This window comes from Pseudopodoces humilis, chromosome 26 (genome assembly GCF_049639895.1).
Source record: "Pseudopodoces humilis isolate 2021_Gansu_Grassland_sample_001 chromosome 26, ASM4963989v1, whole genome shotgun sequence".
Lineage (NCBI taxonomy): Eukaryota > Metazoa > Chordata > Aves > Passeriformes > Paridae > Pseudopodoces > Pseudopodoces humilis.
The window spans coordinates 4,648,165-4,661,032 of record NC_142225.1 but is presented as its reverse complement, the minus strand read 5'-3'; the positions used below and the strand labels follow the sequence as shown (position 1 = coordinate 4,661,032).

At 56.7% G+C, this 12,868-nt stretch overlaps 2 protein-coding genes across 5 annotated transcripts in view; one reads left to right on the top strand and one right to left on the bottom strand.

Moving 5' to 3' along the window:
* The window catches only part of CDK18 (cyclin dependent kinase 18), a 29,058-nt gene extending 22,971 nt beyond the window's left edge, over window positions 1-6,087 (top strand). For 3 of the 4 annotated variants that reach the window (XM_088067142.1, XM_088067141.1, XM_014258086.2), the window contains 11 exons: window positions 208-322; window positions 866-960; window positions 1,033-1,095; window positions 1,469-1,592; window positions 1,677-1,797; window positions 2,629-2,726; window positions 3,500-3,605; window positions 3,743-3,785; window positions 4,725-4,815; window positions 5,052-5,129; window positions 5,366-6,087. In XM_088067142.1, coding sequence (XP_087923268.1) covers window positions 208-322; window positions 866-960; window positions 1,033-1,095; window positions 1,469-1,592; window positions 1,677-1,797; window positions 2,629-2,726; window positions 3,500-3,605; window positions 3,743-3,785; window positions 4,725-4,815; window positions 5,052-5,129; window positions 5,366-5,400 — 969 coding nt within the window. In that variant the 3' untranslated portion in view covers window positions 5,401-6,087. The remainder of the gene's footprint in view (window positions 1-207; window positions 323-865; window positions 961-1,032; window positions 1,096-1,468; window positions 1,593-1,676; window positions 1,798-2,628; window positions 2,727-3,499; window positions 3,606-3,742; window positions 3,786-4,724; window positions 4,816-5,051; window positions 5,130-5,365) is intronic. The other variant, XM_088067140.1, reaches the window with a different exon arrangement.
* Window positions 5,675-12,868, bottom strand: part of LOC102104664 (Krueppel-like factor 15) — a 65,917-nt gene continuing 58,723 nt past the window's right edge. Inside the window, exon 4 of the mRNA XM_005529416.3 lies at window positions 5,675-5,803. The gene's annotated coding sequence lies outside the window, so the exon portion shown is untranslated. The remainder of the gene's footprint in view (window positions 5,804-12,868) is intronic.

The following is a 12,868-nucleotide window of genomic DNA, read 5'->3' as shown; positions in this document are numbered from 1 at the left end:
AAAAAAAATCTTCAATATCCAGAAATTTTCAGGCCAAGTCCTTCTTGTGGACTTCAGACCTGGCGCTGTCACCTCAAATGGTCCTTCCTCCAAATGTTCTTGGGACACTGGTGCTGTGCCAGCCTGGGAAATGTCCCCTGTCCCCTGTCCCCTGTCCCCTGTCCCCTGTCCCCTGTCCCCTGTCCCCTGTCCCCTGTCCCCTGCCAGGGCACCTACGCCACCGTGTTCAAGGGCCGCAGCAAACTGACGGAAAACCTGGTGGCGCTGAAGGAAATCCGCCTGGAGCACGAGGAGGGGGCTCCTTGCACGGCCATCCGGGAAGGTGAGGCTGGAGGGGCTGTCCTGGGGGATTTGGGATGGGAAGGATTTGGGATGGGAAGGAGAGGCTGGAGACACTTTCCTGGGGTGATTTGGGATGGGAAGGTGAGGCTGGAGAGGCTTTCCTGGGGGTCCCAGGAGGATTTGGGATGGGAAGGTGAGGCTGGAGAGGCTTTCCTGGGGGTCCCAGGAGGATTTGGGATGGGAAGGTGAGGCTGGAGAGGCTTTCCCGGGGCTCCCAGGGGGATTTGGGATGGGAAGGTGAGGCTGGAGAGGCTTTCCTGGGCTCCCAGGGGGATTTGGGATGGGAAGGTGAGGCTGGAGAGGCTTTCCTGGGGGTCCCAGGAGGATTTGGGATGGGAAGGTGAGGCTGGAGAGGCTTTCCTGGGCTCCCAGGGGGATTTGGGATGGGAAGGTGAGGCTGGAGAGGCTTTCCTGGGCTCCCAGGGGGATTTGGGATGGGAAGGTGAGGCTGGAGAGGCTTTCCCGGGGCTCCCAGGGGGATTTGGGATGGCTGTGCCCGTGCTCAGCCCCGCTGTCCCCTCAGTGTCGCTGCTGAAGAACCTCAAACACGCCAACATCGTCACCCTGCACGACATCATCCACACCGAGCGCTCCCTCACCCTCGTCTTCGAGTACCTGGTGGGTCTGGGGGCTTCTCTGGGGGCCGGGGGGACAAGGGAAGGACAGACTGACGTCTCCTCCCCGCTGCAGGACAACGACCTGAAGCAGTACCTGGAGAACTGCGGGAACCTGATGAGCGTGCACAATGTGAAGGTGAGGGGGGTGCCCGGGACCCCTCCCCTACCCCTCCTGGTGCCTGGGGGTGTTTTGGGGCTGGAGACCCCTTCACCCTTGAGTTCTTGCTGCCTTCCCGGGGCTGCCCCAGCGTTTCCCTGGTCACTCCCTGCCCGTGTGCACTTGGCTCATCCCTTTTTGGGATGCTTTCCCACCCCAGCACAGCTCCCAGGGGTCCGTCGGGATTCCTTGGGGCAGGATGAGTTTTGGTCCTAAGTGCAACCCCTTCCTCCTCTTCCTCCTCCTCTTCTTCCTCCTCTTCTTCTTCCTCCTCCTCCACCTCCTCCTCCTCCTCCTCCACCTCCTCCTCCTCCTCCTCATCCTCCTCATCCTCCTCCTCCTCCTCCTCCAGATCTTCATGTTCCAGCTGCTCCGTGGCCTGGCTTATTGCCACGGCAGGAAAATCCTGCACCGAGACCTCAAACCCCAGAACCTGCTCATCAACGAGCGAGGGGAGCTCAAGCTGGCTGATTTTGGTAGGTGAAGCCCTGCAGGATGCAGGAATTGGGGGTGCGGGAAAAAGGGGGCAGCTCCTTGATGAGCCTCCCTTCCTCCCTCAGGATTGGCCAGAGCCAAGTCGGTCCCCACAAAAACCTATTCCAACGAGGTGGTGACGCTCTGGTACCGGCCCCCCGATGTCCTGCTGGGATCCACCGAGTATTCCACGCCCATCGACATGTGGTGAGGCACGGAGCTGCCCCAGATCTGCCCCGGAGCTGCCCCAGATCTGCCCCGGAGCTGCCCCAGATCTGCCCCGGAGCTGCCCCGGAGCTGCCCCGGAGCTTCCCCGGAGCTTCCCCGGGAGCTGCCCCAGATCTGCCCCAGATCTGCCCCGGAGCTGCCCCGGAGCTTCCCGGGCTCTCCAGGACCTGGTCGGGCATTTCCATCCTCTCCTCACGGTGCTGGGTACACCAGAGACTCTGGGGCTCTTCCAGTGCATTTTCCCTGTCCCCAGGGCTCTTCCAATCCAGGTTCCCTGTCCACAGGGCATTTTCCGTGTCCCCAGAGCCCTCTCAGAGCATTTTCCCTGTCCCCAGAGCTCTCCCAGTGCAGTTTCCCTGTCCCTAAGGCTCTCTCAATCCAAGTTCCTTGTCCCCAGAACTTTCCCGGAGCATTTTCCCTGTCCCCAGGGCTCTCCCAGAGCATTTTCCCAGTACCTTGGGCTCTCCCAGAGCATTTTCCCTGTCCCCAGGGCTCTCCCAATCCAGGTTCCCAGTCCCTTGAGCTCTCCCAAAGCATCTTCCCTGTCCCCAGTACATTTTCCCAGTCTCCAGTGCTCTCCCAGTGCAGTTTCCCCTGTCCCCAGGGCTCTCCCAGTCCTGGTTCCCTGTCCCCAGAGCTTTCCCGGAGCATTTTCCCAGTCCCCAGGGCCTCGGGGGGGTTATCGGGTCCGTGCCATCCCCATCCCGGTGGGAGCTGATCCATCTCCCGGAGCCGATTCCCGTCCCCGGGCGCTGCGGGGGCCCCGGGGGTTTGTCCCCCGCTGATCCCGGGGTGTCCCCTGCGCTCCAGGGGGGTCGGCTGCATCCACTACGAGATGGTGACGGGCCGGCCGATGTTCCCCGGCTCCACCGTCAAGGAGGAGCTGCACCTCATCTTCCGCCTGCTGGGTGAGCGCTGCGCTGAGCCCGCGGCCCCGCGCGAGGGCACTGCCTGCCCGCGGGAACCGGGACGGAACGGGGGGAACCGGGAGGGGACCGGGATGGGACCGGGAGGGGAACCCAGAGGGAACCGGGAGGGGAAACGGGGGTAGCCGGGAGGGGAAACGCGATGGAAAACGGGATGGAACGGGGAGGGAACCGGGAGGGGAAACCGGAGGAGAAACGAGATGGGAACCGGGATGGGAAATGGGAGGGGAACCGGGACCGGATCGGTGGGTGAGATGGGTGGATAGGAATGAACAGGGATGGGGTGGGATGGGATGGGATGGGATGGGATGGGATGGGATGGGATGGGATGGGATGGGATGGGATGGGATGGGATGGGATGGGATGGGATGGGGTGGACAGGGATGAACAAGGATGGGTTGGGATGGGATGGAAAGGAGGGAACAGGGCTGGAGTAAGATGGGATGAACAGGGATGGGGTGGGATGGGATGGGCAGGGGTCAGCTGGTGTGGACAGAAGCTGCCTGCAGCCCCCTCCAGACTGGCGGAGGAGGAGGAGGAGGAGGAGGAGGAGGAGGAGGAGGAGGAGGAGGAGGAGGAGGTGGAGGAGGAGGAGGAGGAGGAGGAGGAGGAGGAGGAGGAGGAGGCAGCTCCTTGCTGGCACTGCCAGCCCCCCGGGGACATGGTGCCCTCTCTCGGGGACAGGGCCCCCACTCTCCTGCAGTTTTCCCATCACACCAAGGACCCCTGGCCGGTTTCCCTGTGCCCCCTCGCAGGAACCCCCACAGAGGACACCTGGCCCGGGATAACATCCAACGAGGAGTTCAAGGCTTACAACTTCAGCCAGTACCGAGCCCAGCCGCTGATAAATCACGCCCCGAGGTACCCCCAGAGCAGGGACACTGCAGGATCGGGGGGGCTGAGGGGTGTGAAGGGATTCATTTTCTCCTCGTGGTGCCACACCGGGGTTATTGCAGCAAAAACGGTGCAGTTTTGGCTTTGTTTCCCCTCTCTCCCAGGCTGGACTCAGAAGGCATCGACCTGCTGGCAAATCTCCTCCTGGTGAGTGCTGGGGCAGCCCGCGGGGTGGAAAAGGGGATTTGCTGCAGGGGAGGTGAAGCTGGAGCAGGGCAGGGCCACCCACCCCACTCGTGGAGCTGCTGCGATGGGCACGGGGCATCACACAGGGTGGGGTGTGAACGTCATGGGGTGCCCAGAGGTGTGCTGGGATGCCCAGATGTGCACAGGGGTGCTCAGGTGTGTGATGTCCATGTGCAGGTGTGCCCAGGTGTGCTCAGGGGTGCCCAGCTGTGCATAGGGGCGCCCAGAGGTGTGCAGGGGTGCCCAGAGGTGTTCAGGGGTGCTCAGGTGTGTGGTGTCCATGTATAGGGGTGCCTAGATGTGTTATGGGGTGCCCAGATGTGTGAAGGGGTACCCAGATGTGTGGTGTAAATGTCATGAGGTGCCCAGAGGTGTGCTGGGACGCCCAGATGTGCACAGGGGTGCCCAGAGGTGTACAGGGGTGCCCAGAGGTGTGCAGAGGCGCTCAGGTGTGTGGTGTCCATGTGCTGAGGTGCCCAGCTGTGCCCAGGGGTGCCCAGATGTGTGGTGTAAACATGGGGTGCCCAGCTGTGCTCAGGGGTGCCCAGATGTGCTCAGGGGTGCCCAGAGGTGTGGTGTAAACATCATGGGGTGCCCAGCTGTGCTCAGGGGTGCCCAGAGGTGTGGTGTCCATGTGCAGGGGTGCCCAGATGTGCTCAGGGATGCTCAGGTGTGCTCAGGGGTGCCCAGCTGTGCTCAGGGGTGCCCAGCTGTGCTCAGGGGTGCCCAGATGTGTTCAGGGGTGCTCAGGTGTGTGGTGTCCACGTGCAGGGATGCCCAGCTGTGTACAGGGGTGCCCAGAGGTGTACAGGGGTGCCCGGCTGTGCTCAGGCATGCCCAGCTGTGCCCAGCTGTGCGCTGCCCATGGGTATTCACGGTTTCTCCCGGGTCTCTGTGCAGTTCAGCGCCAAGGGCCGGATCTCAGCCGAGGCAGCCCTGCAGCACCCCTACTTCAGCAGCCTGGGAGAGCGCGTTCACCTCCTGCCCGACAGTGAGTGCTGCCCCCGCCCTCCTGAAACGGGCACAAAAGGCGCCCTCGGGCTCCTCTCTGCTCCCTCAGAGGAGCTCCTGCAGCAGGCCTGTGGGAGGAAGGAATAATAATAATAATGCTAATAATTAATAATAATTGGGGTGGGATGAGATGGGGTGGGAGGGGGAGAGGGAAGAGCCCCGCGGAGGTGCCGCCCTCGGGCAGGACTGAGCCCTCTCTCTGCCCCCTCTGCCCAGACGCTTCCATCTTCTCCCTGAAGGAGATCCAGCTCCAGAGGGACCCCGGGCACCGAGGCTCAGCCTTCCAGCACTCAGGTAGGGCTGGGCAAAAGCCGGGATCTCTCCCAGCTGCTGCCGGGGTGGTGCTGGAGCTGGGCAGGAAGGAGCCAGACCTGCTGCCTGGCACCTCTGCAGTCCACAAATCACCCCTGGGCATCTTTGGTGTCACCTCCCAGTCACATCTGGGTGTCCTGAGGTGCCAGATGGGAATCTCCTCCCCCAGAACCCCCCTGTGACCCCCCCTGAGCCCTCTCTCCGTGTCCCTTCCCCAGCCCGAGGCAAGAACAGGAGGCAGAGTATATTTTAAACTCGGATCTCGCGTTCCCCTCGTCGCCATGGAGATGGAAGCGCTGAGCAAGGAGAGGCTCCCAGCTGACCCTCCGCAGAATTCCCGGCTCCAGCAGGACGAGGATTTGGCTGTCCCCAAACCCCTGGGAGCTGCCCTCCATGGACCTGTGGCCTTGTCCCCCCTGGTTTTGGTGTTGTCCCCACGGCGAGGTGCTCCAGGGAGGAGCCGCCGGCCCCTGCGCTGCCCCGGGAGGGTTTGGGGGGCACAGGGCGGGGATTTGTGGGGTCCGGCCCGGGCAGGAGGTGCTGAAAATGCACCTTTGCTCAGCCAAGCTGCCCTGAACCCCCTGGTTTTTGGGGTTAGAACTGCCGGGCACGGCCCAGCCTGGCACTGGGAGTGCCTGGGGCACACCTGGGCACACCTGGGCACACCTGGGCACATCTGGAGCACACCTGGGCACACCTGGGGCACAGGAACCAGGGCAACCCCCCCAAATTTCCCTCACCTCTGCCTGCAGAACCCCCTTTCCCCTCCCTGTTTTGGTACCCGAATCCAGCTGAGCACGGAGCAGCCGGAATTCCCGTTCTGTCCCCCAGTCCCTGTTCCCAAATTCATCCAGCCGGGATGTCCCGAGCTGGGAGGGGGCGGCTGTGCGGAGGTGGGAGCAGCTCCAGAGCCCCTTCCCCATCCCCACGGCCTCGACCCCAAGGAGCAGGACGGGATCCCAGAGGGGTCTCAGGGCACATCTCCCCCCATCCCATGGCTCTGAGCCCCTCCTGATCCTGATCCCGATCGATCCGATCCCAATCCCGATCCCGATCCCGGAGCGCTGCTCACCCCCGCCCGGGCGCGTTTGTGTCCAGAGGGAAGGAAAGGGGAGAGGTGCCAAAGGTCTCGGGAAAGCACCGGGAACAACCCCGGGCAGCAGCTCAGCCCCCTCCAACCCCTCCAATCCCTCCAACCCCTCCAACCCCTCAAACCCCTCAGCCCCCTCCAACCCTTCCAACCCCTCAAACCCCTCCAACCCTTCCAACCCCTCCAGCCCCTCCAACCCTTCCAACCCCTCCAACGCCCTCCAACCCTTCCAACCCCTCCAGCCCCTCCAACCCTTCCAACCCCTCCAACCCCTCAAACCCCTCAAACCCCTCAGCCCACCTCCAACCCCTCCAACCCCTCAAACCCCTCCAACCCCTCAAACCCCTCCAACCCTTCCAACCCCTCCAACCCCCTCCAACCACTCCAACCCCTCCAGCCCTTCCAACCCCTCAAACCCCTCCAACCCCTCAAACCCCTCCAACCCCTCAAACCCCTCCAACCCCTCAAACCCCTCAAACCCCTCCAACCCCTCAAACCCCTCCAACCCCTCAGCCCACCTCCAACCCCTCCAACCCCTCCAACCCCTCCCGCTCGGATCAGGGCCCACCGAGCTCTGCTGCTGGTCTGGGGCTGATCCAGAGGGGCTTCCCCTCTCCAGACACTTCGGGAACAAATCCATCCCTGCTGCTCTGGCCAGGATCGGGACTGGCACCGGGGACTGGCACCTGGGATCAAGACTGGGATGGGGACTGGGATGGGGACTGACATTTGGGATGGGGACTGGCTCCTGGGATCAGGACTGGCACTTGGGATCAGGACTGGCATTTGGGACTGGCTCCTGGGATGGGGACTGACACTTGGGATCGGGACTGACTCCTGGGATTGGCACCTGGGATCAGGATTGACACTTGGGACTGGCTCCTGGGATCGGGACTGGCATTTGGGAATGGCTTCTGGGATGGGGACTGACACTTGGGATCAGGACTGGGGACTGGGATGGGGACTGACACTTGGGATCAGGACTGGGGACTGGGATGGGGACTGACACTTGGGATCAGGACTGGCCCTTTGCTCCGGGATCCAGCTCTCCGTGGGGCTGTTCCCTCCTGGAGCAGGGAGTCATTCCTTCACCAATCCTTGGGAAATGCGCAGTGGGAGGAACAATGAGCCCCTGGAGCTCCCTGGGCAGCTCCTCCTGGTGCCACCAGAGCTGTGTCCCAGCCCAGGCTCCAGACGTCTGCATTGTTTGAGGTTTGCCCATCCCTGCTCCATTCCCTTCCCGCTATTTCCAGCACACAGCTGCCCAAATTGTTCCCTAATTGATTCCAGTGGATAGGGAAGAGCAGGAACAGCCCCCAGCGACGCATCTGGGGCCGTGTTTTCCTGGTCCCCATCCCCAGATCCTGCTGAACTCTCCCCCTGCCATCTTTTCTCCCACAAAGGAATTTCCTTGGGATCAGAGCTGCGCTTCCCAGGGCTCCTGTCAGGAATTGGCAGGACGTGGACACGGCTCCTTCAGCTGGGGCGAGGAATTCTGGTGGATCCAGGGGAGCAGAGCCTGGATCAGGCCAGGAAGCCTCCATGCACCATCCAGGATATCCCTGAGCTGCCTTTGTGCAGTTTTCCTGCTCTTTTTTCCCCATTCCCACGCTCTGAGAGTGGGAATAAACTTCCCAAGAGCACTGAGTGTCCAGCTGAGCCATCCCACATTCCCACTGGGCCACCAGATCCCATATTCCTGCTGAAGATCGAGGCAAACTGGGGAGAATTCCATGGATCCAGGACAGCATTCCCAGGATCTGGGAAAGGTCCCGGTGGCTCCTCTTTATCCTCTCACAGCTTTTCCCTTTTTCCCTACAAATCCCCCCGAAAGGGGCGGATTCCCTCTCTCATGGGAGAATTCCCTACCTTTGGCAACACCCAAAACCCCGGAAAAACCAGGAATTTCTTCCCTCCTAAACTTTTTTATGGAGCGGGGCATTCCTTTCTTTAGAATTCCAGCTTTTCCAAGGAGTTTTTGCCATATTTTCCGGGATTTTTTTCCCTCCGGAACCCCCAACTTTCCATCAACGGAATTCCAGAGAATTCCAAAGGGTTCCAGCCCCCCTGAAAGGAGACACCCTCATCCATCAGCCCCAATTCCAGATATTATGCAGTTTTATCCCAGGGATTTGGTGGATATTTGGAGTGTAAATATTTGGTGCCGCGCCGCGCTCCGATCTCCACAGCTGGGAAAAAAAACGGAGCAGGGAATAAATCCTGGAGTGAAATCCCTCTTTTTCCCACCTCTGGGATAACATTCCAGCCCCTTTAGGCTGGGTTTAGTGGGAGAGAAACCTCCTGGATGCCCCATCCATAAAAAACCTCCCGAGCAGAGCAGAGCCCCCGCTCCTGCCTCATCCCTGGGCAGGATTTCCCAGGTTTTGGAGCCCCCGATTGGAATTTCCATGAAAATGCTGGGAATTTCCGTGGCTTTCCAGCATTTTTTCCCAACATTTCATGGATTCTCCCATGGAGGAGCAGCAGGGAGGGGAGCTGTGGCAAAAGGAAGTGGTTGCTTTGTCTTCCATGGAATTTCTTGGAATTTTTCCCTTTTTTTTTTAAGCAGAAAACGGGATTTTTGGCTGGAAAATCCGTATTCCTGGAATTCTTTTGTCTCCCCAGCCTGAGGCTGGGTAAAGGAATAGAAATAAATCCATGAGCGAGGTCAGGGTTTGGGAAAACAACAACAAGACTTGGAGGCAGAGCTGTTCCATTCCATCCCATCCCTCCATTCCCACATGGATCCGCCTTTCCTGGCCCAAATCCACGTGGAGAATTTAAACAACAAAAACTCCCTTGGATTTTGGAGATTCAGGATTTAAAAAGTGCATTTTATTTCCTTCTTCCTCATACAAAAAATGAAGAAAAAATGGAATTAAAGGGAATTTTCCCCGCGGTTTTCCAGTGTTTTGTTTGGGGTTTTCCAGCTGCTCCAGCTGTGCTGCACATCTGTACACTCAAATTGTGTAAAATTGGGGTTTGGGTGTCCCTGTGAGCACAAACAATGAGAAAAATCCACATTTCCTCATTGCCTTCCTCCATCCTCAGCATCCTGCTCGTCCTCCAGCGGGGAAAAAACCCCGATGGAAGCGGCCAGGATGGATCCCCCAAACTGTGAATGTTCTCTGGGGTGATTTGGTGGCAGAAAACCAATAAGAAATGTATTTAACTAGTGCTGTACAAATGAAATGTGCATTTTAAAATAAATGATTTTGAAGATTTAGTCCGAAAGAAGTAATGATTTTTTTTTTTTTTTAATATATATATATAGAAAGAGAAAGTTTTTCTGGGATAAACTGAAAGGTACGAACAAAAAATAAAATAATAAAGGATTTTATCCATCTGTCAGCCTGTCTTTCTATATTTTTATAGGAATATTTTTATATAAAAATATATTTTATATATAAATATATTTTATATATAAATATTTTATATATAAATATTTATATAAATAAATATTTATAAATATTTATATAAATTTTTAGGAATATTTCCATATTTCTATTTCAGATGTGACCTGGATGACTTTGTGCTCCTTTTTTCTCTCCTTAAACACAAAGAGGGGGGGAAAAAAAGGGAATTAAAAAGATTTTTCCCAAGGTTTTCCAGCGCTTTGTTTGGGTTTTTCCTTCTGATCTGTTGGACTGTGAATTCTCCAAAGAGCAGACATTAAAATTTATGGAATATGGGATGGGTTTGTAAATATAAATATTAATATAAATATATATAAATATAAAAATATAAATATAAATATATAAAAATATAAACATAAATATTAATATATAAATATATATAAATATATAAAAATAAATATAAAAATATATAAATATATAAATATATTTATAAATAAACATATAAAAATATAAATATATAAATAAAAATATAAAAATATAAATATAAATATATATAAACAAAAATAAATATAAATATAAATATAAATATAAATATAAATATAAATATAAATATAAATATAAATATAAATATAAATATAAATATAAATTTTTAATCTGTTAATCTGTTTATTTTTAAACAGGAGAAGGATCTGGGGGTTTTTTGGAGTGGAAGGAAGGTGGGAAAAGCAGCTGGGTCATTCCACCTCCACCCTCCATCCCCACATCTGCTTTCCCTGCAGCTCCAGGGCCCTTTCCCTGCTGGAATTTTGACCTTCCCAAGGAGAGGAGCTTTGCAGGAGCTGGGAACGCCCCAGGAAAACGTCCCTGGTGTCCCTTGCAGGGATCCCAAGGCCCTGAACAAATATTGGCACAACCCTATCGGGCAAATAAAAGCCAGAGCTGCCAGGCCCAGCCCAGGCTGGGGAAGGGACGAGGGAGACTTTTCCCACAAATCCAGCGGCTCCAATCCCCCTGGATCGGGGATGGGCAGCTCTGGGGAGTCCCCTCGGGATATTCCTGCAGGGAACCCGCAGCCCCCGGCGATGTGGGGAGCTGGGAACAGCTGGAGTGAGCTCTGGGGGATCTCTGGGCTCTTTGGAGCCGGGATTTGGGAAGAGGACGGATCCCTCCATCCCCGCCCAGCCTGAGTCACGTCCCGGCCGAGGGCAGCTCCCCAGGCAGGGCCTGTTCTCCAAACCAGTTCCTCCGTGTGCCACCCTCATTCCTGCACCTGGCAGCGCCGGGTCCGGGGAATGTCACCCGGCATCCCCTCCCGCCTTCCAGATGTTCCCAAATATCCCCAGCAGCCCCGGATCCGGGGAATGCCCCCGGCATCCCCTCCCGCCTTCCAGATGTTCCCAAATATCCCCAGTAGCCCCCTCGGGATGCTCCAGGGTCCCCTGGGGTGACACCTGCTGCCCTCAGAGGGATGATTTGGGTGTCCCTCTGTCCCTGGCTGTCCCATCCTGGTACGGATTTAGGAGAGGAGGAAACTCCAGGGGAGTGGGTGTGGGAGTTATTTCAGCTGGGAGGGGACCCAGGAGGGCAGAACTTCCTCCTTCCAGACAAGCCTGGCGAGCTCTGCCACAACTGGGCCGAGACTCCGGGCTCGTGCTTGACCTAGAATTGGAGCCAAGCTCCCTCCCCAAAGCACCCAGCCCGTTTGGGAACTCCTGACCCCAAAACACACGAGGTGAACACCCCTTTCTCTCTCTCTGCACTGCTGAGCACCTTTCCCGCAGCCAGGAGCAGTCTCACCCCTCACACGGAGCTTTCCCAGGATTTCCTCCGCCAGGTTCAGAGTTATTTTCTTATCAGCTCAAGCTTTGGGTGTTGTTGGGGTTTTTGGCTGATCCCATCTCACACGGAGCTCCTGGTCCCATCACATGTGGCTGCTGGGGGAACTCTTGGGGTTTTAGGGGTCTCTCAGCACCAATTTGCCCTAAAGGGGGACAGGGAAAACTTTACCAATATCTGAGCTCCGAGTCCTTGGCCAAGCTGCCAACCCAAACATTGGGGAAAGCCTTGGAGGAGCTCCAGGAATCTGCTGTCCTGTGGGGCCTCAGGTGGTTCCACCCCAAGGAAACCCTTGGAAAATTTATATTTAGAGCTGGATTTCCCCACTGTGCTGAACCTGGGCTGAGAGAGGCGATTCCAGCAGCACAACAAATCGGGGTTGGAGCCCTGCAGTCGCTGCAAGCAGGACCCAGCACGATAAAAAATTGCTCCTCTGGTTGGAAAAATTACTTTATATACATAAAAAAAAAATCCTTTCTGCCCCAGGAATGTGCGAGGGCATGGAAAAACGAAGGGAAAGTTGTTTCCCAAAGGCCACCTGGACCCTTTGGAGCTCTCCAGGGACGCGGTGGCTGCAGCTCTGCCCTCCCCTCATTCATGGTTTCACTGCAGCCTGCAGCAAGTGCAGGACTGGGGGTGTTTTAATTCAGCTCAAGCACAACATTGATTGGAGTTTGGAAAACAGCCTGGAAGTGCCTCCTCGTGGAGCTAATTCGGGGCTTGCATCTCCTCGGAGCCCTGGGGCTCGCATTTTGATGAGCTCCCTCCGGGGAGAGGAGCTGCATTTCTGTGGAAGCAGGAGGGATCTGTGCGTTCCTGTGCTGACTAAACCCACCCACGCCTCGGGGCTTATTTGCAAGCAGATCCTGCATGGTTTGTGTCAGTCCTGATGGAAGGGACTGATATTCCCGGGAGCTGGCATCCCGATATTCCTGGGAGCATCCAGGTCACTCGGTGTGGCTGTGGGGAGGGCTTGGGTTAATTTTTGTCACCTTGGTGTCTGCAGAGGTGGGGAGGGCATTGCTGAGCCGTTTTACGGTTGGGAATTGGAGCCCTGGAGAGCTGGAGAGGGGGATGGAGCGGTGAGTTCAGGTCTCCCAGCTCCCTGGATCTCCTTGATCTCCAGATAAAGATCTGGAATGTGGCCCAGGAAAAGCTTTGTCAGTGGTTTTTTTTGGGGGCAGAGCCCCTGGAGCGAGGGAGATGAGGATCAGCTCCTCCATCAGCTCCACGCACAGGGAGACGGATGGAAAAGGGAGCGGGGACATCGCAGAATCATGGAATTGTTTGGGTTGGAAAAGAGCTGTGGAGAACACGCAGCCAGGGTCACCTGGAGCGGGTGACACAGGAACAGGAACGTGTCCAGGTGTTCCTGTCCGCCTTTCCCAGCAGTTTTGGATGGAAAAGCTTTGTTATCCCAATCTTTTCTCCTCCACCCT